The sequence below is a fragment of the Melozone crissalis genome, unplaced genomic scaffold, assembly GCF_028551555.1.
Source record: "Melozone crissalis strain CALT ecotype California unplaced genomic scaffold, PUWL_Pcris_2 ptg000027l_1, whole genome shotgun sequence".
In the NCBI taxonomy this organism is placed as follows: Eukaryota; Metazoa; Chordata; class Aves; order Passeriformes; family Passerellidae; genus Melozone; species Melozone crissalis.
Window position 1 is genome coordinate 30,354,767 of NW_026535805.1, and position 27,255 is coordinate 30,382,021.

Sequence of the window (27,255 nt, forward strand, 5' to 3'; positions counted from 1 at the left end):
AGGAAAATGTTAAACCAGTTTTCAAGGGTAAAGTGGGTGCATACTCTTTTATTAACTTCAAGGGAAATGTATTTGTATTTAAGTTCAGTGTCACAAATGCAACTCATTTAATTATCTCCTGATGAGTACACAGTATATTTAATATCAACAATAAATGTTATCAGTCAAAGGTGAGCACCATCTTTTCCTTCAACTGGTTCAGAGACAAGCATGTGCAGTTTTTTTATTTCTCCCCTGCAGTTCACATTTGAATCTGCTTCTCTAGCTTGAAATGAAAAAGTATTCCCTCCTTACAGTTCAAATCACTGTCTCTGTAGGCCAGACCTTTAGCAAATCAATTTTATTTTACCTTAATTCATTTACATGTAAGTAACAACATCAACATCTGCTAAGTCCAAAATAAAAAGCAGTATCTTTTAAGGATTATGCTGCAGATGCAAAGGGGAAACACACTGCCTAGCCTGCAGCATTGCTTTTATGACCAAATGTTACCAAATCTGACCCCTGCTGCCAATCCCTCACTCAAGGGCACAAATCCCATGTATGGTCTAGATGTCCACTCCTCATCATTCCTAAAACCAAATGGCATTGCAATTTGTATGTTTGATACCATCTGTGTAGCAAAATGGACTAGAGCAGCATGTTCTGCATGAGAGTGGTAGCAGGAAAGCTAAATCTATGACTAACAGTCTATCCAATAAACCATGAATACAAAATTACAACAAAATTAGTGGCTGTGCATCAGAAAAACAAGATCCAAGACCTTTCACAGCAATTCAAAGGAATATAATTATCGCTAATATTTCAAGCTAGTTGTTCAATTTACAGCCTTAGTTTGCACTCCCTTTTTTTTTGCTGCAGGAAAACTGATTGATTCTTACCTCATGACTGAAAAACAGTAATAAAATGAACATTTGATACTATTAAGCTCTTCTGCTATCTCTGTTAACAACTACAAATGGTTTCTCAGCAAGCAAACACTAAAGTTATATTTTTTTATTTTATGAAATTGTACTTACCATTTTTCCAATTTACGAAACTCTGGTAACAAAGTAACCAGTCTAGCTTGTTAAACTTACCAGCTAAATAAATGCAATATATATTTTAAATTAATCAATCATTGAAAAGCAAACCCCAAACAGTTTTTTAAAAAATAGAAAGAACAACAACAATATTTTATCAAAGCGTCCTTTAGCCTGTCTGCTTTGTACATACCACTGGGAGAAACAATTACTGGCTGAAGAAGTCTCTGCTCTCCTCCTGGGGGTAAGTTCAGTACAATGACAAGCACTGTACCCAGCGTGGTGCCAACCCACAGGCATGGGGAAGGTGATGTATCAGCCTTTCTTGTGAAAGTCTCACAAAAATGAAGAGCTGAAATTGCCTCGCGTGACTCTTTATCAATGCTAGTTACACTAGAACTCCGGGATCGACTGAAAGAGTTGTCTTTGACATCTGAAAATAAACCAGTATTAATTAAAAAGAATGGCAAATTGGAGGGATTAAGAGAATTTAATTATTTTTGTTCTTTAGCATCAACTGTCTACTAACTATAACGCTATTGATTTTTGTACCCCTATCCTTCATAAGTCACATCTCCTCATTCCCCAATTTCCAGCTGTTTCTTGAGCAAAGCACCCAATATTTGTTGCAGAGGTTGCCATTAGATAATTATAATGAAAAATTTGAAGGCATATTTTTGTCTTCTAGAGCCAGAGAATAATAGTTATCAAGTGGTACTCCTTTAAAAAGCTGAATGACAAACCTCTCTGCCAATTAGTTCATTGAGCAGATGAAAAAATATTGTTTTTTTCAACACAGTTAAATAATCTTAAGAAGATACAACTATTTTACGTTAGGAAATGCAGTGACATCTGCACAGCATAATAGCATGGGTCCTTGTAATGACCCACAATATTGTTCCACTTAATGAAACTGTGTGCAGGAGATCTAACAAGCTACTTACACACCCCCAAACTTTAGTGAGGGGAAAACAAATGCTACCAAATGCCACCTGGCACTGTTCTGCAAAGCTGAATATTTCCACTGGGAATGCTGTAGCATAGTGCCAGTAATAGCACTAAAGCCCTTCTGGATATCTTGCTCACTGTTTAGCAACAAGTGAATTCTAATGTTAACAAAAGTAAATTGCTGCTCCACTCTTGCTGCATGCTGTCTGTAGGTGGGGCAATACCTGATACATCAGCGGACACTGAATTTATCTATGCACTCACATATTAATGCTGTACTTTCTTATTTCATAATTGCAAGGTTTTAACACAAGACAGCCCTCACCAGCAAAAGTTGGATGCAATTTATATTACGCTTTAAAAAAAAAAAAACCCTCAAAAAATCTTTTGAGTAGTGTATAGATGCAATTGACATTTTAAAGCAGGATTAAGAGCTAAAGAATAACATTCAACCATGTACTATTTGGAACTACTATGTTAGTTTCATTAAATTATTGAAAAACTTTCTACAAAGACTATCTAACATGCATTTGGAAAACATACATTCTAGATTTCAACTGACTAAATACACACATCTACTTAACACAGTGAATCTTCTGAGGAATTTCCTCATTCCAACAAGGATAGAAAAAAACCATTGTCCCGTTGAATTTTAGCTGTCAAATATAAAACATGGATTATAGGAACTAACTCCACCAGATGTTGACATACTAAGTTTTCACATTAAAAACAATAAATCCAGTGTAAAACAATGAAAAAAATAATTTGTTTTATAAGTCTTCTAATGACCACCACCTCTTATGATGCTTGGTTTTTTAGGCTTCAGTATTTACTAATTTAATTTTTTTTCAATTTTAACATGGATCAATCAGTCTGAATATAATCAATCATACAGTAACTACAATAAGCATAGCTTTACATGTGCATTTGTGCGTTCTAGCTATTCGATTTGAAGAACATGTGTACAAATTCCAGAAGCATTGGAATGGACAGGAGAAAACCAATGAAAACTAACTTGTTAGACACATGGGCATTTTTGAGAGTGGACAATCCATTTGGAAGAGAGAACAGAGAGCTAAAAGTTTAACTGCTTTAGTTCATCCTACTTATCCTGAAGTCAAGGAAGAAGTTTGTAAATGGATTAGGTTTAGATGAAGAGGAAGGAACAGCAGTGTGATGAATCACTACACACCACCAGAAGGATGGACAGATGAGGCTCTTTTGAAGAAGCAAAGCAAGGAATAGCACCTATGGCAGTAGCATCTTAATTGCTGGATTAGAACATTGAAAAGCAATGGTATAATGCAGACAAGGGTATGATCAAGATAATTTCTGTTTTAGAAAGCAGAGAATAAATACAGAAACACATAGTTTAGATTTTATCTGTTCAGAGAGGAAGAGAAGCTGGTTAAAGATCCAAAGACAGAAAATTTGAAAGAACAAGATCATGAAAGAGTAGGTTTAAGAAGCCATGGAAAGAATGAGAGACAATGATAAGGATAATGAATTTAGGAGAAAGGCATTTCTGTTGTCTCCTACAGCCCATAGCTATGGCCACATAAGTGACAAAAATACAAGCAAGCCAACACTGAAGAACACTATGCAAAAACTGTATCACTACAAGAAAAGATAGAAGCAAAATTAAATGCAACTGCTTAAAAAAGTGATTTACAGATCTGAAAATCTAGAATAATTTTACACAGAACAAAATGAGGTGTCTAAGCACAGATATTCACATACATGCAAAGTCAAAACCAGTCAAAAGCTATTGCAATTCAGAAGTTACAAACCATTTTATGAGTTCATCAGAAATGATGTGACAAAAAACCCCTTCCATTATTTCAGTAGAAGAAACAGCAAATATTAAGTGATGTAGAAAACACTGTAACTCTTTCAAGATTGGAAAGTGCTGAAAAAAATTCAGCATTCACTTTTCACCAGTCTTCATTAGGAAAAAGCAACACTTCCAATTATTGCCATCAAAGAAATGTGAGCAGAACAGCAGAATTACAATTGGTTGATACTTAAGTATAAATGTGTTCCAGTTTGCCAAGTATGAAATTCACCCTATACCAAAATTATCCCTAAACCATTGGTGAACATAGCATAGAACAACAGAAACATATTGAAAAGAGTTGTCAAATTCTTCAGCTCTTCTGTGCCAACATGGCCACAGTCAAACTGCTCTAGTTCCAGACATTGAGCTTAGAAAGATGAGGACAAATTCCAGTTCCAGAGGAGATTAACAGAAGCCACCTCAGGGTTAGATAACATAACCTAAAGAAGAAGGAACTGCATTCTGTTAGGAAAATAATTCTGTAAAAATGAAATTAGAGATATGATGACAGATTTCAACAGCATTAAAAAATGACTAACAAAGATGGGGAGTATGTGTTATTCCTGTTTATTGTGCAAAGGACAAGAAAAAGTTAATATGGAAGCAAGCAAGTTGGATTAAGTAACAGGAAATCTGTCTAATTAGACTACACAACACTGAAACTTTGTCTGGTATATTTCTAAAAAACTTTTTTATTAGAGGCTCATGAATAGATCAGAGGTTAAATTGTCCAAATATCTGTATCCCTGCCAGAGGATCCTTGCCAATCCTTGGATAAAGAATCCCTGAGAATTGCTTCCAACTTAACATTTCTCTGAGAGGGGCAAGCTGTAACTGTAAATCAGGGTGGTCCAGCTCAGTTTGAGAATATCCTAGTGCCACGGACTTTTCCCCTTGTTGACAGCAGCAGCACCTGGCAAACACACAGTGCTACAGCTCCCATCTGATCCTGGCTGTCTTCTGCTGGGCTGGTGGTGGCAATTCTGCTGCAGAGAGAGGAGCAAGCTGTGGCAGGCAGAAGGCAGCTGCATTTGTAACTACAGGTCTACAGTTGTGCCCCATCATCTTTAGAGAACAAGTCAGAGGAGCTGGACCTGATCTAACAGCTGGCAGTCAAAGTATTTAAAAAAACTCCAACCAACTCATTTGTACATTGTTTTAGGCAGCACAATGACCTTTAGTACCACAGACCTCATAACTGAACTGATCCTTAAAAAGTTACAGTGCATTTTCAAGAAAAATAAATTCTCAGACTGGTCATCCATCCAAACAGCTGTATATTGCTTTACTTTAGAGAGAGTGGTCACAAGACAATTAACATTTATAAAATTATGCCCAACTATTCGTTGAGAGCACCTCAACATATCCAGTTATTTCATTTTTCAGTTTAAAGTGTATCAGATGGTCCTAAACAGGAAACAGCAGTTTTCCTAATGCTGTCTGCTTATTCATGGTTTTGCTATCACAGCACTACTGATAAAGTGAGTGACAGATACGTTAAAATTATGATGAAAGTGTGATAAGCCATATACAGGAATTGCAGGCTTACCTTACGATGACAGCAATGACATTTTGTGCCTGAGAGTCCCCAAAAAGAGTGGAATTAAAATTTTATTTCTACACTTCAGATAAATGCAACATAAAGTCATGATAGCTTACATAATTCAGGCCTCTTACTTTAACAAACTCACATTCAGATTTAGTAAAAATAAAATCAACTATATAAACTTACCTAAATCAGGCTTTAACTCAGTTGGCAAACTTAGCTTCCTGGACATCTTTGCTGAAAAGTGAAGTATATCTTTTTTTTAAAAAGAATAAACATAATTTTGCTGGTCCTTATTTGCTTCTTTTGCAATATTTAATACATAATTATTTATTACATTCATTGAGGTACTTTAAAGGATTTCCACTAAAGCAGAGTCTCACTTCCTCAAGTTACAACTAAATCATAGAAGACAGCAAAATCCCTAAATACAGCATCTTATGACTTTGCTGAGCTTGATTTCTCTTCAGGCTTCAGGCAGGACTTAATGGATTGGATGAACTTGGCTTTGGCTCAACCTCAAGTTTGAAATCCTCAGGTGAGAGGTCAGAATTGCAAGGACGTGCAGTGATTCTTACAAAAAGTTAAGATCCCATCCCCCTTTCTTATGCCCTACTTTCTGATCAAACCTGAGACATTTAAAATAGACAAAAAAGAACTTGAAATTACACTACAACTAATGCACATGTGTAAAAAGATAATCACCTGAGAGAAAATCCACAGCCTGAGAACCATGAAGACATTACAGAGAATAATCATAAAATCAGCAGTGTACAAATACTTGCAACACATTCAAAAAACCAGAAAGATTTTGAAAATACTGCTCAAGTGAAAAACAGCACTTCAACTCATCCCTGACTTAGAAATTATTTTTATAGGATTGGAAATCTTGCAGTCCATTTAAACTGTAGTACAATACAAGCAAATGCTGCTACAAAAACCATCAGAAATAAACTAGCAGGCATACATACCACTTTCATCTTACTTTCAGTAATTACTGGAGAAGGAATTATTTTGATATAGTTTATCTGCTAGACCAGGAATACACTCTAAAATTATTTCTCAGCCACATGCTTCTGCTTTGATCTATCATTTTTATGATCTTGCATGGGTAATACTTCTTTTCCTAAAATAGATAGTGAGCTTAGCCTCATAATTCTAGGAGTACCTTGTAATAGGTACATCTCAAAGCAGTCTGAATTCTGCTGCTTTTCTCTGTTAAAATTGGAGTTACCTCATTCTAATTATCACTTCAACAGAAGTCATTCCTATTTCTTCATACCATGAAGAACAGCATGTGACTTAAAATTAGTTCCACTCCTCCAAAAGTGAAATACTTCACTTTATCATCAATTATACTCATCAATATTGAAAATTCTAGTTATCTGAGTAGTTGAACAGTTTTATTCCTGTCATACATCATAAAAATTTGAGAACAAGACTCCAGAAATAATCTTCTAATTTCCTTTATGTGTCAATGTTAAAAGTATGCTTGAATTAAATTGAAATTACTTACTCTCAGGCAGAAATGCTAATCACCTATTTTAGTGCAGGCTGAAACTAAAAGGGCAGCCTGACTACGTGCTTTGTATCCTCATCCTTGCTTTAGCACTGGCAAATACCTAACCTAATGGTGAGGTCAAAACTCATCTAAATGAGGTTTCTGCCAAGGGCTGCTTCCAAACAAGATCAACTCCAATTTCAGATCAGAGCTCAGAGACAGGAACAGAAAACCAGGGTACACAACAGCGGTAATGACGAGGAGCCCGTCTTTTTGCTGTCAGCTTGAACTTAAATCAGCTTCTGGAGAGATCATGAAATCTCATCTGTAATAGTGAATTTCAGGATGGGCATTCCTCATAACACTTGTTTTCTCTGTTGGACATTTAAATAACAAGAGCTGAGGTACTGAACAAAGCCTCAAGTATGTACACACAAAATAAATGGAGCTATTTTTGGTTTTTAACAGCTTTCATCATGTGTAAATAACCTATTTAACTAATTGAAGACCAGTACAGTCACTCTTGGCTTTTCAAATAGAAACATTTGGCACAATCTTGACAACTGGGAGAAAATGGACAAAAAAAAAAATCCAAAGTTACAAATAATAGAACATGTAATAGCAAGTATGGACAAATGTGTTGGATTCTGAGAGCTGATCCAGTTTTAGCTTTTTGTTCCTTAGTGAAAGGCCAGCTGTGTGAACTAAGCTGGTAAGATAAAACAAATTTGTCAGACAATTTTCAACACACACTGAACTATACCTCATTAATAGGACAAGAGGATACAAGATTTGTTAAAAAGGATATAATTACTGGAAATTGTGAATTACTGTGCTATGCAAAAACCCCCAACATTTCAAAACATATGTTAATGTGTCAGAAACCTCAATAATTTAAATGTAAATGAGAAATAAGAACCTATTTCAACAGCAATGGTGCCATCTTGTGTTTAAACAAAAAACTGCCTAAACATGCAGTAAGAAAATAGGAATATTTCACCAGCTAAGCCCTTTTTGACTAACATTATTCAATATTAAAAAAAAAACCCTGCTTGCATTCACATTGGGTTAAGGTTTTCAATTTTTGATAAATTCAGGTTTTTTATGCCTCAGATGAAAACCAGCAACATGCTAGATACCTTGTACAAAGCAAAAGATATAAATCAGAAAAATGGAAGATACAGGATGGAGAGCTACAGAGACAGCATTCAATGTCAGGCTTTTCACTTCAGCTGCACAACAGGGCAGAGGTGATGCTGACTGCTCCTGCTGCACGTGGCTGACTTCAAGTAGCAGCTGTCATATCAGAGTTCAGTATCTCCCTTGTTGCTGCAGCATTTACAGCCCAGACAGAAACCTGGGAGCAGTTGTGCTCCTCCTGGCACACTGCTGCTCAAGGCAACAGTGACTGTTTTGCCTGGGTTTAGTCCTACATTTAATATTTCTCTATATTAGAATACCTAGAGTAATACACAGGTGCACACACACATTCCCTCAATATATATAATTAGGTATCATATTAGAGAACTGTCCAAACCCAGGGATTTTTGGAGATTTCTCACAGGTCAGGCTTGGGAAGGTAGGTGTTAAAATATGAAAGACTGCCTTTCCATAAGATGTTGTGTGTCAGTGTAGCAGGAACAACCTTCAATTCAATGAAGAAAACCTGAAGGCTGAGAAGGCTTCTCACTAGGAAGCTGTGGCTTAGAAGCAACAGTCACATTTCATTTGCAGTGGGTTATCCTGAGCTGATGCTTTAAATGCATAGCACATCAGTTTGAAAGCTATACAGTGACTTCTCCATTCTTCTTATTTTAAAATAAAATTCTAAAGATTATAAAAGAGATGTGTCTTGGAGCTTTGACAACTTATGAAGCCTATTTCATATAACATCACACAAGAAATAACAAAGCAGATTAGAATTTGTTAGGGACATCAAAGCTCCCTAATAATTCTATATTTGACAACTACACAAAATGAAATAATTACATTACCAATCAACTAATGTTGAAATCTCTAAAATTCACATGAGAACAATAAAACAATTTTATAAGAAACTGTATGAAAACATGTGCTTGGATAAATCAAAAATTGGATCAAAGTATTAAAAACACATTGAAAGAATTGGTCTTTGACATTAGGGCAAATAAGAACTTATTATGAACATCCTAAAATTTGATTCCATGAAAACAGCTGTAACTGTCAATTATGATAGCAGTGTTTGAAAAATTTAGGTATACGCTTAGAATTTAAGAAATGTGAGACACCTCTGTCAGTATTAACAGCATGGATTACAAAAGTTTGGAACTAAATCTACTCTGCTTAAGTCCGTCTAGTAATACTTTTTGCAATTCTTTTTAAATTTGTAAAGTGCAGGAAATAAATAAGACAAATTTTCCTAAGAATTATTTGACCCAGGCTACTAGTGCAGTTATAAAGGTTTTAAAATCTACCATATTTTGCAGGCACCTTTACTAAAGGTTTTTCCAGAAATGGTTGTTATATCTTAACTTCCAATACAATTTGTAGCTATAATATTTAATCATCTGCATCTCTTCATGCCAAATACTTAATTAATCAAATTATGAGTAAAAAAGCTGAAGGTTTTGCTTCCACTGAAGTTGGATCCCAATGTCTTTCTATAAAAATGTCATAGCCTTAGAAAATAAGTACTTTCTTCCTGTAAATTCATTTACATTTAGTATATTCCTTCATATTACTTCACAGGATATTGTTTATACCTTCAAATATGTGATATCTATAAGAGAATGGGCTGGATTCAGTAATGGCCACAGTACTTTCTAAAATTTCTAGAAATGTTTAGTTAAATCAACTATCTCAATATCTCCAAGGAAACAATTAACTATGATTTTTTCAAGGTTCATCTTTGATGCAAATAAAAGGGAAACATGACCCAAAATCAACACATTCACAACAGGTCTTTAACTTGACTTACTATCCATTCCTTAGCACAGAGCATTCACAGTTGTGTATTTAGAAGAAGACAACAAACCAGGCCAACTTATCAAAATGTTGGTGCATGAAGCATTTGCATATTGTTTTACAGAAATCTGTAGAAATGATGATGCTTTACATCAGTTGCAATAAATAATAAATTAACAATGGCTTCATATTTATAATTGTGTGTATGATGTTACCACCTTGCAGCCCTACCACTGAAATGAAATTACTTTTTCCTTTGCTTCTTGTTCCCATTGGGAAAACACAGGCATGATATTAACAGCAACTGAAGTTACCAATGGGAACGATTTTAATTCTGTTTTGCACCACATTTAGCAGGTTGTATTTTACACATTGACAAGGAATGGAAAGACCTTGAACTGACTGCTCTGTGTGCCAGTGCAGAGAGCTATGACCATGCCATACACATCAAATACATCTAATTCATCCCTGAGAATACAGTTGATGGCAAATAATTTGTTTCATACAACACAGTGATGTTGATGACAGTGACATATTTTACAAAACTCATCGTCCATGCACATTTGGTTGTCAATTCAGTTTAAAACAATGAAAAGCAAAACCATGCAACTATTAACACAGGAAAGGTGTTTTGTTTACATTAAAGAGCTTAGAAGTAAGTTCAGAAAGAGCTAGAATAAGCATGCCAGATATAGAAAACATGGTAGCAAAACAACCACATTAATGCACAGCAAACCACTCAAAACTATGAAAATGCAAAATAAATAATTATCTTTGGGCTTCCAATAAACTCTGCAAATTACACAAATCATAGTATAACTTACACCCTGAAGAATGCATTGCTTATAAATAAATGTTTTTCTTTTTTTAGCTGTGAAAAACATTTCAAATACTTTCAGTTGAAAGGCTTCCAGCTGAAACAGATGTGAATGGCTCTATAGAATCCTCATTACCATACTTTATTAATGCTCTAACATAACTCTTTGAAAATAAGTGGAAAAAAATAAAAAGAGGTCACAGTCAGTCAAATTTTCCATGTGTTTTGCACAAGACAGTGTGTCTTATGTTCAAAAGAGACAAAAGGGAAACATTACCTCAAAGGACATTGATATAATACGCACAAGATTAGGTCTTGTTTTTCTCATGGCTTTCTCAACCTGAACATTAGGCTCTAGTTACTCTGAAATTCCTTTAGGGGAACATATTAAAGCTCATGTAAAAGACACTAATTTCTTTTTTAATTACAGATGAATTCACATAATGTATTATTGACAGCCATTTGCTTTCTTGACTGATATTCAGACTTTTGCTGCCCCAAAATTAATTTTCCCTGCTATTTCTGAGGTCATTGCAAGAATGTCTCAACACAGGGCAAAAATATGCCTTTTGTACAGTACTTTCTCATTCTGTACCTCAGATTTCAAGAATTAATTTGCCATACTCCCAAATTCTGAGTGATTCTTTGTCTCCCTGAATTCTGAATGACTCTTTGCCTCAAATACTGAATTATGATTGAAGGGATTAATATTTTAGGACAAAATTTAAATTGCCAAACAGAAAAACAAAAGGGAGACTTCAGGAAAAGAAATCTCTTCCTCCTTGGTCTCAAGCTATGATTCCACACGACCTATGAAATAGTAGCTTAGCAACTAGTTTTACTTTATAATTTCAACCTAAACTGACTGAAGAGAAAAAATGAAATTATTCTACAATGATATACTAATTTGCTAAATGAAAACAAAATGAACATTAGCAAAGTCATTCTGCAATCAAAGTAACCATACCCCAGTTAAGGAAGAAGAGTCCCTTTCCCAAAGACAAATCATACAGCCTGTTGCTTTCATTTATTTAATGAGCCAGTTGTCAGAAGCAGAGTTATTTCCATCCCAGCCATGAAAGGGTTCAATCTACCTGCATACAACATATCCCAAGGCAATTTTGTTGCCAAATTAAGACACAAGTCTAGAGCTGGTAGGGTATTGTGTCACTGTTGGATGCAGAAAAGTAGACAGTTCTGGAAGAGCAGCAGGGAATACTTATATAAATACAAGCCAGTCCTCTTGCATAATAAATGAAACCATGATAGTACCTCTTTCCTGACCACAGCCATGTAAAAATCTGACCATATGGCTATGAATACAACATATAAAAAAGAAATGGTATCAGCCATATGTTTCCAAAACCAGCACATCTTCGCAAAAGTGCAATCACGTTGTGACTTGTATAGACTGAACTCTTACTATGCATTAGAATTTCACCCATCCAGAAAAAGAGAAGTGAAACTGCAAAATCAGAGAATTTAAATCACCAATATCCTTGATTTTTTTAGATTATTGTGCCCAGTGTATTTAGTACAGAAGCAGCCCATAGAATAACCAAGTAGCGCAAAGAATGAAAAAATTAATAACAGAATGCATTGAAATTTGACTGTTATTTTGCCTTTTTTTTGCTGTTGGGTTAGTGCTGCATAGAGTAAGGCACTGAATTAGAAAGAGTAGATTTTTTTCTAGTTCCTACCTATGTCATTGGTTACCATCTTGGAAAACTTTCTGCTTTTGGTCCTCACTGTAAATAATATTATAATTAAAAAAAAAATCAATCTAAGTGTATCAAAAGGTGAACTAAAAAAATAAGACTAAAGAAAAGAAAAATACTGTACCCTTTTCTATAAAATTATTCATTTTTTGTTCATCATCAGAATTGTTTGGTGAACCAGAACCTACAAGTGGAGACAGAATGAAATGGATATACATTTGACATGAATGAAGGAGATATAGCTTTGACACAAAAATCAATGTATATTAATACACTTAAGATATACATATATTATACAATATATGTATACATTTAATATACAAAATTATATTCAAGATCTGAGTTTAACAAAGATACAAAGAAAACATCAAATTCTGATATTGGTATTCTCTGTAGCTGTATTAGATATTATAAAGTACAAATTACTTAGGCATGACACAATTCTGGCATACTGGAATTAGCCACAGAAATTACAATGCAAGGTATAACGCTGCACATTGAGTTTATTTCTAGAAATAATGCCCTCATTGAACAAATGTTTATACTAAATAACTAAATGGCTCTACTAATCATTGCTCCAGACACAGAGATTAGCCTAAGTTATGATTCACAAAACACAGCTGTAACAATAAAAACAAGTTCTATAAATCTGGTGGGGTTTTTTTCCCCCCCAATGCAGTAAATTACTGTTGGACCACAGTTCTTGAACTACTCTGCAGACAACTGTAGGCCAATAGTGCCACCTGGATTTTTCTGTATCCCTACCCTGAAAAACTGATCTTAGCAACAGACCAGAGCTTCAGGCTTACCATTGTCATGGAATCAAAAGATTGCCAGGAAATTAAAACAATTTGTCTAAAAATTTTAAAATTTAATTGGATTTTATATTGTGGCAGTGTGAAAAGAGAATAGAACACCAGTATCTTGGCACTTCTGAAGACAAAAACTTGACAGTTTAAATGCTGTACAATCTTTTAGGTCAGATAAATGTTCCCAGAGTCTAAGCCTATTGCTGCTTGACACATATAGAAAAAGCAGGAGGTAAGATTATTCCTCCTGCATTTTCACAGTATTTCTATAGTTCTGTGTTCCTGAAACTGTAGGATACTCTCCTAACTTGCATAGACAGGCAGTCCCTTTTGCAGTCCTCTCATCTATATAACCACCCACTGGAGGAATCCTAATGGAAGTTACCTTCCATTTCACTTGGATGTGGAAAGGTGGATTTGAGGCTTCAGTCCAAACAGTGACTGGTATCTTTTACAGATCACACTGTAACAATGAACACCAATAAAGCATTCAATTGCCAATCTCATGCTCAAATTTTAGAGCTAGTAGCACGCAAACATTTTGTGTTTGTGTATTTTACTCTTAATTAGAAAACCTCTAGACTGCAAAAAGTTTCCTTAAATTTAGCCTCCATCCTTCTTCTCAAGCTTGCCAATACTCTGCAGCAAATTTCTCAAAGAGGTCCTCTCTTACCTCTGAAAGCTAAATGCCACTTTCAAACTTGTTTTCAGTCTTGAGTTTTTGCCCAGAAAAGATATAAAACTCAAACCAAACCTAAGGAATTACAGTTCTTCTCTCTTCACAAACATCAACAAACTATTCCCATCCCAGGGTGGTTCATCCAAGACTTATTTCAAAGGAAAAGTTGAGAAGTCTACCATAAGCTTAATCTAATTCACTGAGAGCAGAGGACAGAATCAAGGGAAGCAAGGCAAACCCAACCTCGCTACTGAAGTTTCTATTTTACAGGAGAATGCAAGAGCTACATTCCCCCTCTATCTTTTGTGCATTCACATTTTTTGGTACTTTTTTTAACCTTCTTCACCTCACACTCAACTCAAACAAGCAGGAGGAAGGTAGGGGAAACCAATTGTTAAATTTAGGCGTTTTCCATAAACCTTAATTTTCATTTTTGCAGTTGTCTTCCTTGCACTGTTGCAGAAGTGCTGAAATTAGTTTTACTCTACCTCAACACTCAATTATGAAAGAATCTTCTTGTTTAAACAACACAGTGTTTTAAGTAGTGTAAGTTAGGAGTTGTTTGGGCTAACATTTGGGTGATTCTGGAGCAGGGGAAAAAAGGATACACTTTAAAGGTTATGATCTATTAGCTGTTCATTGCAGACATTTTATAGCAGTGTTCCAGAACCTATATTTAGCCCAGACTTTTCAAGTGGGTCAAATTCAAATAGTGAATTGATAACTATGCTCAACCTTGACAGACAAAGGATTTACTGCAACTGCAGCAATGCATAGCAAATTATTTACAGGCATTGGTCTCAGCGTGTAAAAATGAAATAGAAAACATGCTCTTTATTCTCAACACCACAAAAAAAGCTTTCATTATAAACTATACTGAAGTTGATGACTTCAGCATGCCAATACTTAGCAACACAGATTTGTCATGAAATGACATCTTCAGGCAAGACTTTTAACTAAAACTCACAGCTAGGTTGTGTTTTAATTATAAATAAATCAAATTTACTCTAAGAAAGCTAGTAAAAACGAAAATTACATTGATTGATCTAGAGGAGTGTTTGGCAGAATTTATAATGAACATCAAAAGACAATTGTCAAATCAGAAATTAAAATTCATGTTAAAATTTCTGCTACTGCTACAAACACAATGTTTTGGTTTGTTATGTTTTCAATTTGGCTTTGAAAGATACAGGCTAAAATAGAAAAGGAACCTATATTAGACTCCCATCTTAATTAGCATTTTACATTACATACTACTTTATGTGCTTCATTTAAATCTGCAGTTGAGTCCTTTAACCTTGAGTAGTTTTGAATGAAACAAAATGAAATCTTTAAAAGTTCTCAGAGCAATAAATAAAGATAAGTGACAAAAACTACTACAAAAACTATTCAATCTATACATTGACATGCATTATTAAGTATTTACATGGTTATAGCCTCAACTAGCCAATATAAAAATAATAAATCTTGAAGGTTTCATTTAAAATATTCACATACAGCAGTGGCAACTGGAAAACTGAAAAAAAAAAAAAGGGTGCAGGAGGAGGAGTATTAAGTAAGGAACTCTTATTTTCTTAGCCTGCTGGTTTCTGAAGACCTCTGATTCCAAAGAAAAATAGTAATTTGCCACTTATGAGGAAGCAGAAGTAAACTTGCTCAGAAATAATCTCTACCACTTTTGAGGAATATGAAACACAACCATACGAATTATTACAGGAATTTGTGCATCTCTTGTCAATGCTTCAAAATTCCATTGTGCAGTATGTTCCCTGAGGCATAAATATTTCAGCTTATTCTCTCTTCAATCATCTTTATAACATACTCCTATTGCATCTCTTAAGCCAGCCTTGTTTTAAAAATGCAGTTGTGCAAGATGGCACAATTTATGACAGTTCCAAAAGTTTATGAGAGGACAACAGGCCTTACATAATTACTTAACTAGTAAGTGTTAACTTACTGCATGCCATCTTCTGGGAAAATAAGAAGCTGAAGATCAGGGAAAGTTATGATTACCTGACGTGGGTGACTTGCAGCGGTCTTCTGGCACCACTGTACCTTCATTTATATCACAGAGACCTGCTGAAACAGAAAACCAATGTATTATAAATACAGCTCCCATTTTAGTTTTACTTCCACCGCACTCAGGAACTTCATTTCTTATTAGAGACAAACAAGCCAGTTGTGATAGAATTTCTGTTACACACTACTCTTTTTGACATTACCCACAGTAACTGTAGAGTTACTTCTTCTTACTAAAGCTTTCTTTGCAAAATATACTCTCTCAATAAATTTTAGTGAAAACCATTATATTTTCAACTAGGCAGACTTATCAGAAGAGTTAATTATTTACATGTTACAGGAATGTATTAAGCATAAACATAATTCGTTTTGAAAAAAATGCATCATATTAAAATATGCATCATATTAAAAATGTAATTGCAAAAGAAAATCATATAAAAGAGGGTCCTGATGATTGCAAACAGGATGTGTGAAATCACAGTGCCTTTTTCAAACTAATTTTCCACTGTTACACTGATACGCCTTGTATTTGCCAGTTTGAATTACCAAGATAATTTTCCAGAAAAACTCCTTATTGGTGTCACTTAAAGAACTCAGGTGTTATGGTGTTGATAGGTGTTCTCCCTTGCATGGAAGAACTTGACTAAATATCTTACAGCATCAAATCTGATCAATTTGAATAACTGCAGTATGTTAACATCTGAAAGGTAATTCCTTTCATTCCACTGAAGGAAATAAAACCTAGTCATACACAATCAGATGCAAAAGATGGAAGCTGCCTCAAAATGGTCCTAAATATTATTCCATTGCATAAATTAAAAGTATACAAGAAATTTTTTCTCTTTTTTTGGCAAGAAATTGCTGTCAAGACTGCTCAAAATTAAGAGAAGTGCATTTTGTTGATATTTTAAAGTTAGTAATGCATCTTCAGGTTTATATAATGAAGCTCTCCTACAGAAATTTCATTATGTGATACTAAGGCAAACAAGCATGTAATACTGAACAGTAATAGCTAAGAAATATTTGCTAAAATTACAGAGTTGTGCACGCACACAAGTATTCCAATACTCAAAAAGTTTGAGTGTTAATGGTAATGGCTAGGGCAAGAAAGGAATCACATGGAAAGCCTGTCTATACAACTGCACACTACATATTCACAAGCGCCTCTGTACATATCTGTTAGCAAACAAAAATACAACAGCTCTACTCCACCAAAGTTTTAAAATTTCCAAACACTTAATCAGAAGTAATAGTTTAAAGGGAAAAAGGTTCTCCTGAAATAAAATATCAATATGGAACACATTAAAATTATGTTACATTAACAGTTCCATTTATCCAAAATAGTCTTTTTTAAGATTACTAAGAGCATGTATAGCTTAAACCCCAAAACTCAATGACTAGAATTGTCAAACGGCCTTAAGGCTTTGTTAATCCTACATTTAACAGTCCTGGAACCAATTTAAATTTTCTAAAATGTCAAATGAAATTCCAGGTGGAAGCTATATATTTCCACTACACAGGAGAAAGAAAAGAGCAATTTATTTAGTCATCTGTCAGTAAATCAATGAACACTATGGGATAATCAGAACATTACACCAGAGTTTTAAACAGGCACGGGAGACTAAATGTTTTGAACTAGACAGGATTGTGTAAAAAGATTTTTGAAAAATCCTGAAGTTGCTTTCACCACAAGCAATATAAGTTTTAGATGATAGCTGTACTGGGAGGATAAATCCATATTGTGCTCTTAGAAGTAATTGCAGCCTCAGGAGCCAAACCAAACAAATTCATACATGCAGTTCAGGAACACAGTTTCCTCCTTTCCAATAAAGATTAATTCTTTACCTTCAAAGGAAGAGTTTAACTTCTTGTACAAAAGTTCTCCTATGAAAATTCATTAATTGACAGCAATAATCTTTAGCCGAGAATGAAGATACCTGCACACTTGAATTCTTTGTAGGAACTCTCAAGGCTATAATTTGATTAATATACATTTTAATTAGTAATAAGAATAAGTGTGCATTGTGGTAATCATTATGGTATGTAAATCTTGGATATCTGTTCATAGCCATTACTGCTATTACTTAGGAGAGAAAAGGAACAAGAATAGATGAAAAGTCATATTAGCTATGATTAAATTGGTAATTAAACCAAACAGAATATAACAAGAATGATCTAAGTTTGTGAACTAGGAGGGTCTGCCTATGACCAAGCTGAAGAAACCTGCAAGATAATCTCTTGCTATTCATCTTGAAACCCCAGGTATCCTGACAGAAGCGCTGGGAGCAAGGCAGCACTCCTGGAAAAATTCTCCGGTTTCAGGTTTATAGTATCCATGCAAATTGCTATGAATTACAAAAGAAAATTGATCCAAGAGTTTCTGTTTCAGAAATACAAACTATATCCTTTTAGAATACCAATATATGTACAAGTGACCTTCTAATAAGCTTTTAGTTTATCTACGCAAACTCTACAAGCAAGAAATTGGAAACTCTCCAAATTACCAAAAATTAAATAATGTCATTGAAGACATCATTACCATGCTGCATTAAAAACTCCACAGAATTACAGCTGAAATTAAATGATATATAAAGCTTCATGAAAATTAGCCAGTTTTTTGCACCAGTTTTAAGCAGACATATCTCAGAAGAACCTACAACTTGACTGAAAACAGTGCAATTAAAAATTACAACTAAAACTAACTTGATATTATGTAAAAGTTAGAATTAAAAAAAACCTGAAAGACAGGGTCCAAAAAACCACCCAAGCCCAACAATAAAACTTTCTGATACAGTTTTGGCCTTGGCTGATGTAAGCCACAGCTGATATTGGTCTCACAACATTTAAGTTAAAAATTCAAATGTTTCATGAGGGAGCATGGGAAAAAGAAGATGACCAAGCAACTCAAGAAGAGTTCCAGGCATGTATTTTCTTCCAGTTTTCTCCACCCTACTTTTTGAATCACTCATAGATTACTGCCAAAAAACTTTTTGATACAAAATAAAAATTTTAAAAAGTCACATGCATGTAAGAACGATTTCATTTTTGTCAGAAACCTAAACTGCCTCTTGTAGAACTAAGAAATCTTGACTTTTAAAGAGTTGTACTAAATTGCACTAATCAAAGAGTCACATAAAATCTTGTAACTCTCACCAACAGTAATTTACAAAAAAAGAGTTATGATTCATGTTCTCTGTGATCTCATGGAACTACGCAGGAAAAAATAACAGCTATATAAGTTTTGGTGTTTCATCATGAAATTATGACCTTATTTAATGATTGATTTAATGACTCCTGTCTTATTTAGCAAAGAATACATCAAGCAAAGCTGCCTAACAGTGTAAGCTCCATCATGTATAGCTTTCATCACACGATAAACTTTTACTTACACATTTCATGTCTTTGGGCACATGGCCAAAGCTGATTTTCTACACCCTCCCCCCTCACTATTAGACTCTGAAGGCAAACTTTGAATTTGTTTTTAACCTTGACAAGCAACTGATGACACTGTCTGGCAGGCCTTAACAAAACACATATACTGCATGCTTCATAAACTATAAATTGCCACCCAAAACATGTGAGTAGTATACCTGGTACGAATCACTGATAAATTCCAAAACACGATCCCAACTGGGAGCTTGTGTCTGTAGAGCTAGCCTGAAATGACATTTTACAGTCTAGCTAGTGTAGAGAGCCTTGTCTCTAAATAGATGCTGCTTTAAGACGGGAATCTGAATTTCTTTTCTGAGTAGAAAAAATAAGATGACAGAGAAATACATCATATTCTTGCAACAAAAGAGAAGGGAAAAAATCTCGCATTTCCATTCATATTTTAGAAGATATGTAACTCTCACTCTACAAAATTTTTTAAAAGACACCTTTGTAAATTTTTAATTGTTTGATTAGGGACATACCATTTACTAAATCTTAAGTATGCTGGCAGATACTGATAATCTATTGAATTGACATTTTATGCTGAAACATACAGAATATCTGGGTTTTTATGAGGAAGGATCAATCCTTCCCACCTTTTCTGGGCTTGGTTGAATGTACAATAGCAATATCCTGCTCTGTTGCAGGCTGTCTGACTGCATATGTAAACTAGTATGATTTTTTTTCCTTAAATACACTGTTGTTGTCTCAAAGAACAGGAATTTTCTAAACCAACGACATTAGATAGAAAAATACTTTTTCTAGGAAGATTTAAATATCAAGTACTAGTAGTCCCTGAAGATGACTAGTTGTATAGTCATTGAAAATATCTTATTCATAGATAAAAATAATTTTGAAGTATTAAAATAGAAATGTTTCCAAGATAGAGATTCAATGAAGTCACATCTTTCAAAGCAAAAAACAAGGAAGCATAAGCTCCTTGCATTTTTGGAAACACTAAATGCAAATAGTGAATGTCCAAGAAAGGGAGAATGCAACATCTGACTATCTCATATAGTTCCAATCCTATAAATAAATCAGAGGGTAGTACTTAGATGTAACAGACTCATTATTTGTGGAAAATTGTTGAAGCAATAATTGAAGTCTGGGCAACACATACACTGAAAGAATTACAAATAATGAAGAATGCTAAATGATAACTAAAGAAATTATTTTCAGTTTTTAAACCACTGTAGCTCCAGTTAACCGAGATACTTTCAGAATGGTAAACAGAAAGAAAATTACATGGTTATGAAATTAACTCTCAGGTACAAAACTTGTTTACACTTATTCCTAAATAAAATAGTCCAAGTAAATACAGCTTTACAATATTTACTAGTTTGGGGATTTCTACCCATCTTGTTCTTTTTTTCAAAACAATAACCAATCAGTGCCAGATCCTGGTTTTCAGTTCTGTATCATCTTAAGGTGGAGGCATTTCTTTTATGCCTAGCTCCCTTTCTGACATGGCAGTAGAAGAGGAAAGACTATAGAGAAAGCAGTATTTGGCAATTGAGACTATCCTCTGAGATGTATTTATTTTTTCTTGTTGGGAGAAGAGAAATGGCAGAACTAAGACTTGGACCATAATTTCAAGTTTGTTTTGCAGTTCTGTTTGTTTGTTGTTTTACTTTTTTAACTCCATTTTTACAGTAGCTTAATCTGCTCTACTTCATTAAAAAAAAGGGCTGAGATTACCTACCTCTGCCTGGGGGCTGGAGAAAACTGGCATCCTAAGAAAAGGCACAATTCTATGCTTTTAAAAAATAAGCTTTACATTCTCCAGATCCTTGGATGCTGTGAATGATGTCATAAATCAGACTCTCTTGGGTAATTCATGGTTCTGATGGCTTCCCTTCCTCACACAGATACCTGAACTTCAAAACTGCTTGGAAACTGAACAGGGCTGTTCCCAAACACCTCTTAATCCCTATAAACAACATTTTTGTAGAAGTAACTTTTCACTTTTACAAGAAGAATCTCTCTGTAATCACAATGTTGATTCTTATCATTGCTACTAATACTCTAACTCTGGACTTCTGAAGCTTTTTCTGCCAGAAAGGGAACCCAGCAAGGAAAGTTTCTAGTAAAATAACACTAAATTTTTGAGTAAGATCTTAGCTCTATAAACATCCGCAAACTCTGAGATAGGATCTCCTTTTGATTTTGAGATTTATTTGTTTAAAAACCCAAAATACAGAGACTATTATGGTTGCTTTGTTCCTTTAAATTTCTTAAAGATATCACGAACGACAAATACAATGGATGCAGGATGGATTGCAATCAGTTTCTATAAGTAAAACAATTACTTAAAAAGAACCAAAGAAAATAATTATGGTGAGTGAACCAAACAAAGAAAAAGTCAAGATCAGATGTTCAAAAAATAGTTGAATGCCATGAGATGACTTACTTATATAAGAGGTGCGAAGCTTTTTCACAGACTCTGAATATAAGTTAGAAAGGCCGCACATGCAAGAAGCCACAGTCAGCATACCTTCATGAAGCAATGAGAAAAGGAAAGACCGAGACACTAACAGTACATTTGAGACAGAAAAGCCAGCTAAGTAACTTGTACAACCAGGTTATTAAAATGCCATTGCCATGCAGATTGTTAGTATCAGAAGTTAAGATGAAAAAAATATGACTTCATATAACAGCTATATTAATGAGCAAAAAGGGCTTTCATCATGAACATCTTAGAGACAGAGTTGAAACACAGAGTTATGTGAATCCCATTTATTGGATCAAAATAACGACAGTTAGGAAAACAAAAGCAAGTGAAGTTTAAAGCTCCAAAAGACAAATGATAATCTATATGCATGAGGCAGAATTTAAGCCCTTTACTCCCAGGACAAATTAACACAGTCAAATAGTAAAGCTATTTCTTTCTCTCACAGTTTATGTCACACAAGAAAATATTTTTTCTGACAGGATACCGACTGTGTATGCTCTGCTCTGTATGAATGATTTTTACATCCAATTGCTCAGATGAAATAAGCTGACTGGTGTTAACTGGATCTTTTTCAAACCATTCATTTACTAAAATACCTCCTAGAACATCAATTTGAATAAAATATTACCCGAAGAACTTACAAGGACTTTACTCTGGATCTCTTAAAGAAATTAACAGTCAATCATGAGGAAGGGGTTTTTTAACAGCTTATTATTATGTCTTGTGTTTTCTGAAATAACTTAGGAGTATCCATGACACATCAGGGAGAAGAAAATTTTAAAATACTAAATTTTCCTTCTGGTTACAAAAAGCTTTGCATTTTGATTGAAAAGTCACTTTCCATTTTAGCTGAAAAGGAACATTCTTCAGCATGTTTTAAAATCAAAATCCTTTTTTTCTATTTCAAAGAGATTTATTTTATCAGTTTGTGTGTAGAAGTTTATTTTGTTCATTTCAATCAAAGGTTTCTTCTCAAGCATAACATAACAGTATTAACAACATAACATGGTTTAGCTCATCAGGGACATTTATAGTCAAATTTTAAAATAGGCGCCAAAAGATCCCAGCAAACACTCAGGCTATCTGCAAACATTAATGGATTTATACAAACATGTAATATGGGTACTAGCTTTATCAGAAACGTCAGGATACTTCCTAATGCTGTGTAAATTCTTGTAAACTGCATAAATCCATTGTAAATTTATATTTTTTCTTAAAATACACATTACCCTGAAAAATAAGTGATAGTGTGAAGCATCAGTAGATTTCACTAAGCAACAATTTTTAAGGAAAGATGAATTAACAAACCGCAATAGTGACATTAGCAACAGATCAAGAAGAAAGAAAACCACAGCGAAGAAAGTGTGCATTCTTTGAATACAAACAAGGACTAGATTACCAACTGTGCCTTTCTTCTGAGCTTAAACTAAGTTTTGGGTTACCCACCTCCAGATGGTTGCCGGGTTTTTCGGGGAGATCGTGGCTCCCTGCGGTAGGGATCATTGGAGCCATACAGTTCAATAGTGCCTAGATTCAAGAGCACTGTCTTCTGGAGGTAATCAACCATGGCAATACCATTACAGTTTCCAAAAACTACTCTGGAAAAAGAGAAGTTAAAGGAAATACAATGCTAATTAAATGTTGGTAATGTTTCACACAGATATTTTTTGCAGTTCAGCATTTAACACTTCCTAATTTTTAGGAATTATCCTAGATTACACTTATTTATAAATTTTTATTGTAGAGTGCAATATTGATTAATTGTTCTCTTGTAAAAACATGGAGCCAAGTAGAACAGATCACTGTCAGTGTCCTTGCCAACCCATCTGACACAGAGCCTTAAGTGACACTTACTCTTGGCCGTACAGTGCCAGGTGAGGAAGAATGATGCTGATTTGCCTCTGCTGTTAGCATCATCACTATCTGCCATGACTCAAAAGGAATTCTCTCAGAAGCACAAGAAACTGATTACCTGTATGTTGCTGTGCAGCTCATGTTAACACACACAGAGACTCAATTTTAATGGATAGTTTCGAACCACTGTGATGGAATAATGAAAGAATTGTATAGAATATACTTACAGGCCATAGGCAGAGTTGATGGCTAAGCTGGTTATCTGTTGAGGAGGTTCTCCACTCACCCACACCAGCTGGATAACAAGCTCGATTTGGTAGCCTGGAGACTGCTTGAGAGGAGAATTTTTGACTCTGCAAAGTAAACAAAACATGGCGTCCCCAGTGTCTCAAGTTTTTCCTTATAGAATCGGAGTTCATTAAATTCTACACCATGCTGGACTTTAAAATCTTGGAAAATGGTAAAAACTATTATCAAAAGCAAACAAGAGCTACCAGAAGAAAAAGCCACAATGAAACTAGGAATTCACTTCTTTTGATTCACTACCTAATTGAAAATTAATTGAACAATGATCATATATTTTTAATTTTTTTCAACCTCAAAACAAGGCATAATAGTGCTATTATGCTGTATTTCCTTTAATAGATAAAGGTACTCAGTCAGTGTCTAAAAAAGAAGGTGTTACACATTTTTTCAGAGTTTCCAAAAGAATTCTGATTTAGAAAACTGAGGGGGGTGAGAGGTGTATGTAGAATAAGCACAAAGAACGGGAAACAGAAGCACAATTTATTGAGATAAATGCAAATAAAAAGCTGACGATATGGTAAAACCAAAATGAAAACAAGGAAACTATTGTAATGGTACACCAATTGTATGCAATGAACCTGGGACTGGGGGAATTGAAACTCCTGTAAAGACTTTGTTTGCATGCTGACAAATTTACGCAGAAAAGATTAGATCTTGCATTTTTTTACACTAAGAAAATTGTGCAGAACAAGCTCTTGTGTCCTCAATTCCACTTATTTTACCCATTTATTCTCACTAATGGATATTTGAAATTGATATTTGAAAAATTATTTGAAAATATTTTACATAAGTTTAGAATTTTCCAATTTTTCTACTTAGGTGAATTTCCTTCAGAAATACACCTCTCCAACTCAGTACAATCAATACAATTTGAAAACCCTTATCCAAATAAAGCAACTCTATCAGAACTGTTTTCTGGATGGATACACTCAAAAAAATTAAAATCCAAGTTGGAATCTTAAACTTCAGAAAACAAAGTATATACTTAACTTTATATCTCTAGATATGCATTACATATTTCTTACATTCTGTTAGAAAAAGTCATGGCTCATAAGTCACACAAGGCACTCTTGTAGGAGAGTAAAAAAGACTTTTTCAAACCTATTTTCTTTAAATGGGTAAAAGCTCACACAAAGAAGCTTGCAGAAAAAGCTCACAATTTAAAAAGATCAAAAAACTTGTCAAAGACCTATAGTGAGAGGACTATTAGGCATCATGCAAAGTGAGGATACATGAAAAAGGGACATTTAATTGATTCTGTTTCCAATACACAAAGCTGTTCCCTTGCAAGACTTTCAAAAAATAAATATATTTGTAAGCCTAAAGAGTTAGCACTTAGCTAGCTATCTGTAAGAATTTTCACTTCTGATTTGCTTCTAAAGCTTAAGGCTCTGCAAAACTAACACAAGAAACATATTCAGACATACTTGGTCTAAAATTAAGGAGAGCCACAAAACATCAGCTTTCCTATTCATTTCAAGGACAATAAGATATCCAAGTGGCTGAACTGCTGCTATTAAAAACTGTTTGCTCTAAGGCACTATCATCTGTAGCTATACTAACATCTATGCCAAATTTTCCAAAAATCAGGGAAACCAAAAGACATGGACTTTTTTTCTTAAGTCATCTTAAAAAGTAAAAAAAATTGAGATTGCAATATTTATTTCTTAAAGCAGAGCTCAAATTATAGATGCTTAGAAAACTCTACTTTACAAAATAAAATATTTTCACCAGCAGTTACATGTCTATAACGATATCACAGTACACATACTCTGACATATTCTCACAATGTTTCAGACTCACTTGAAAGTGTAACAGAATAAACTTACTTCAAACATGGGACATTATCACGAAGCCCATCAGATGAACTGCTACTAGTAGATGGATGAGACTGGGGAACAATGGGTTGGGGATTGGAGCCTGTGCCTGGAGTTGGTACAGGTGGCACCTGCTCACCGTCTGGAGTTTCAACATCATTTATTTCATATAGGAGACGAACTTCCAGCATCTGTTAATTAAAGGAAAGAAAAATATCTGTAAAGTACTGCCTTTCAAAAGACTGAGTATGAAATAAATGAAGTGCAACTGAAGGTAGTAGTGATAAAAGTGACATCCAGAACTTTTCCATCTTTTGAAAGATAACCATCCAATAGAAAGTGTAACAAAGACACATGTAGCATTCAGAAATGCAGAGTCATACTAATACAGACTGAATATCTGAAGATTGCTAGAACTTGAATGTCTGATGTATTTCCCAGTTTTTAAAAGTTTGCTTCTTAATAGCGAAATAAATTAAATACTGGACCCATTTAATTATCATTCTGCTGACTACATATTTAGTTATGAAGATGACTTGGTTTATGTACTTCAGGAATGGTAAAACAGAGCTAAAGCCACACAGACTGCTAAATTTTTAGTGATGTAATACTGTACACATGGTGGCTTAGTTCAGTGTTTGATGTGTTGAACTGGATCATACATTTTAAAGAACTGTAAATTCATCATGACTTTAGATTTCCTTCTCCAGCATCTGTAACAACATCAGAATTAACTGCAGTGCAGTGTAAAGGAAGCTTTCAACTGTTTTATCATCTGCAAAATAGAACTTAACTCATAGACTATAGAACTGTATAGTATTTTTTAAAATGTCGAAGAGTACTCTAGATTAACTCAATTTAGGCTGATTCATAAAAACTTAGAAAAAAACCTGTTCCCTAAGAAGGAAATGTACTTGTACATAAAAACAGACGAAAAAAGCCCCACACCTCAGGTTGTAAACTACAACTTACATGTGAGCAGAATAGCGGGGGGAGGATGTGTGTGCTGGAGAAAGGAGGTGAGAGGAAAAAAACCAACTACATTGCAATTAACACTTAGAACAGGCAACATTTTATAATTAAATGTTAAGTTTTTGTTCATTCATTCAAATACATAAATTTTCATGTGTGTATTTCTGATTTAACATGAAACTTCTCAACTCTTGTAATAGAATCACTGTATCTTATACAGAATAAAACAGTGACACAGCAAAGTTCTTAACAGATTTCAGGCCATGTTTGGCACATTTTTATTCTTCTAGCTCTGCATACTGCATAAGTTTTAACAGGACAGATGGTAATTATGAAGATTCAAGGGATCAACTCCCTAAAATCTTCAAAATTCCTCAACTCCATGGCTCATTCACTTCTGTTATCATTATACCTTTGATACAGACAAGCTTTGATCCACTCTTTGTTTCCATAGAATGACCAAAGAATGATTATTGGCTGAAAAGCTTCAAAATGTCACTGAAAAGCATCTCTGTGTGCAATATTTACTTTTGCTGAATTTCATAATTAATTACTTTCTCTCCAAAAACCCACACCTCTGTTT

General features: G+C 34.4%; 1 protein-coding gene across 5 annotated transcripts in view; it reads right to left on the minus strand.

The window, feature by feature from the left end:
• Positions 1-27,255, minus strand: part of STXBP5 (syntaxin binding protein 5) — a 105,294-nt gene that overhangs the window by 12,861 nt on the left and 65,178 nt on the right. The window contains exons 16-23 of one of the 5 annotated variants that reach the window (XM_054280653.1): positions 25,713-25,891; positions 23,805-23,930; positions 23,170-23,321; positions 15,834-15,899; positions 12,457-12,516; positions 12,315-12,362; positions 5,540-5,590; positions 1,216-1,455 (exon numbers count right to left, since the gene is read on the minus strand). In XM_054280653.1, coding sequence (XP_054136628.1) covers positions 1,216-1,455; positions 5,540-5,590; positions 12,315-12,362; positions 12,457-12,516; positions 15,834-15,899; positions 23,170-23,321; positions 23,805-23,930; positions 25,713-25,891 — 922 coding nt within the window. The remainder of the gene's footprint in view (positions 1-1,215; positions 1,456-5,539; positions 5,591-12,314; positions 12,363-12,456; positions 12,517-15,833; positions 15,900-23,169; positions 23,322-23,804; positions 23,931-25,712; positions 25,892-27,255) is intronic. The other 4 variants (XM_054280650.1, XM_054280648.1, XM_054280652.1 and 1 more) reach the window with 4 other exon arrangements.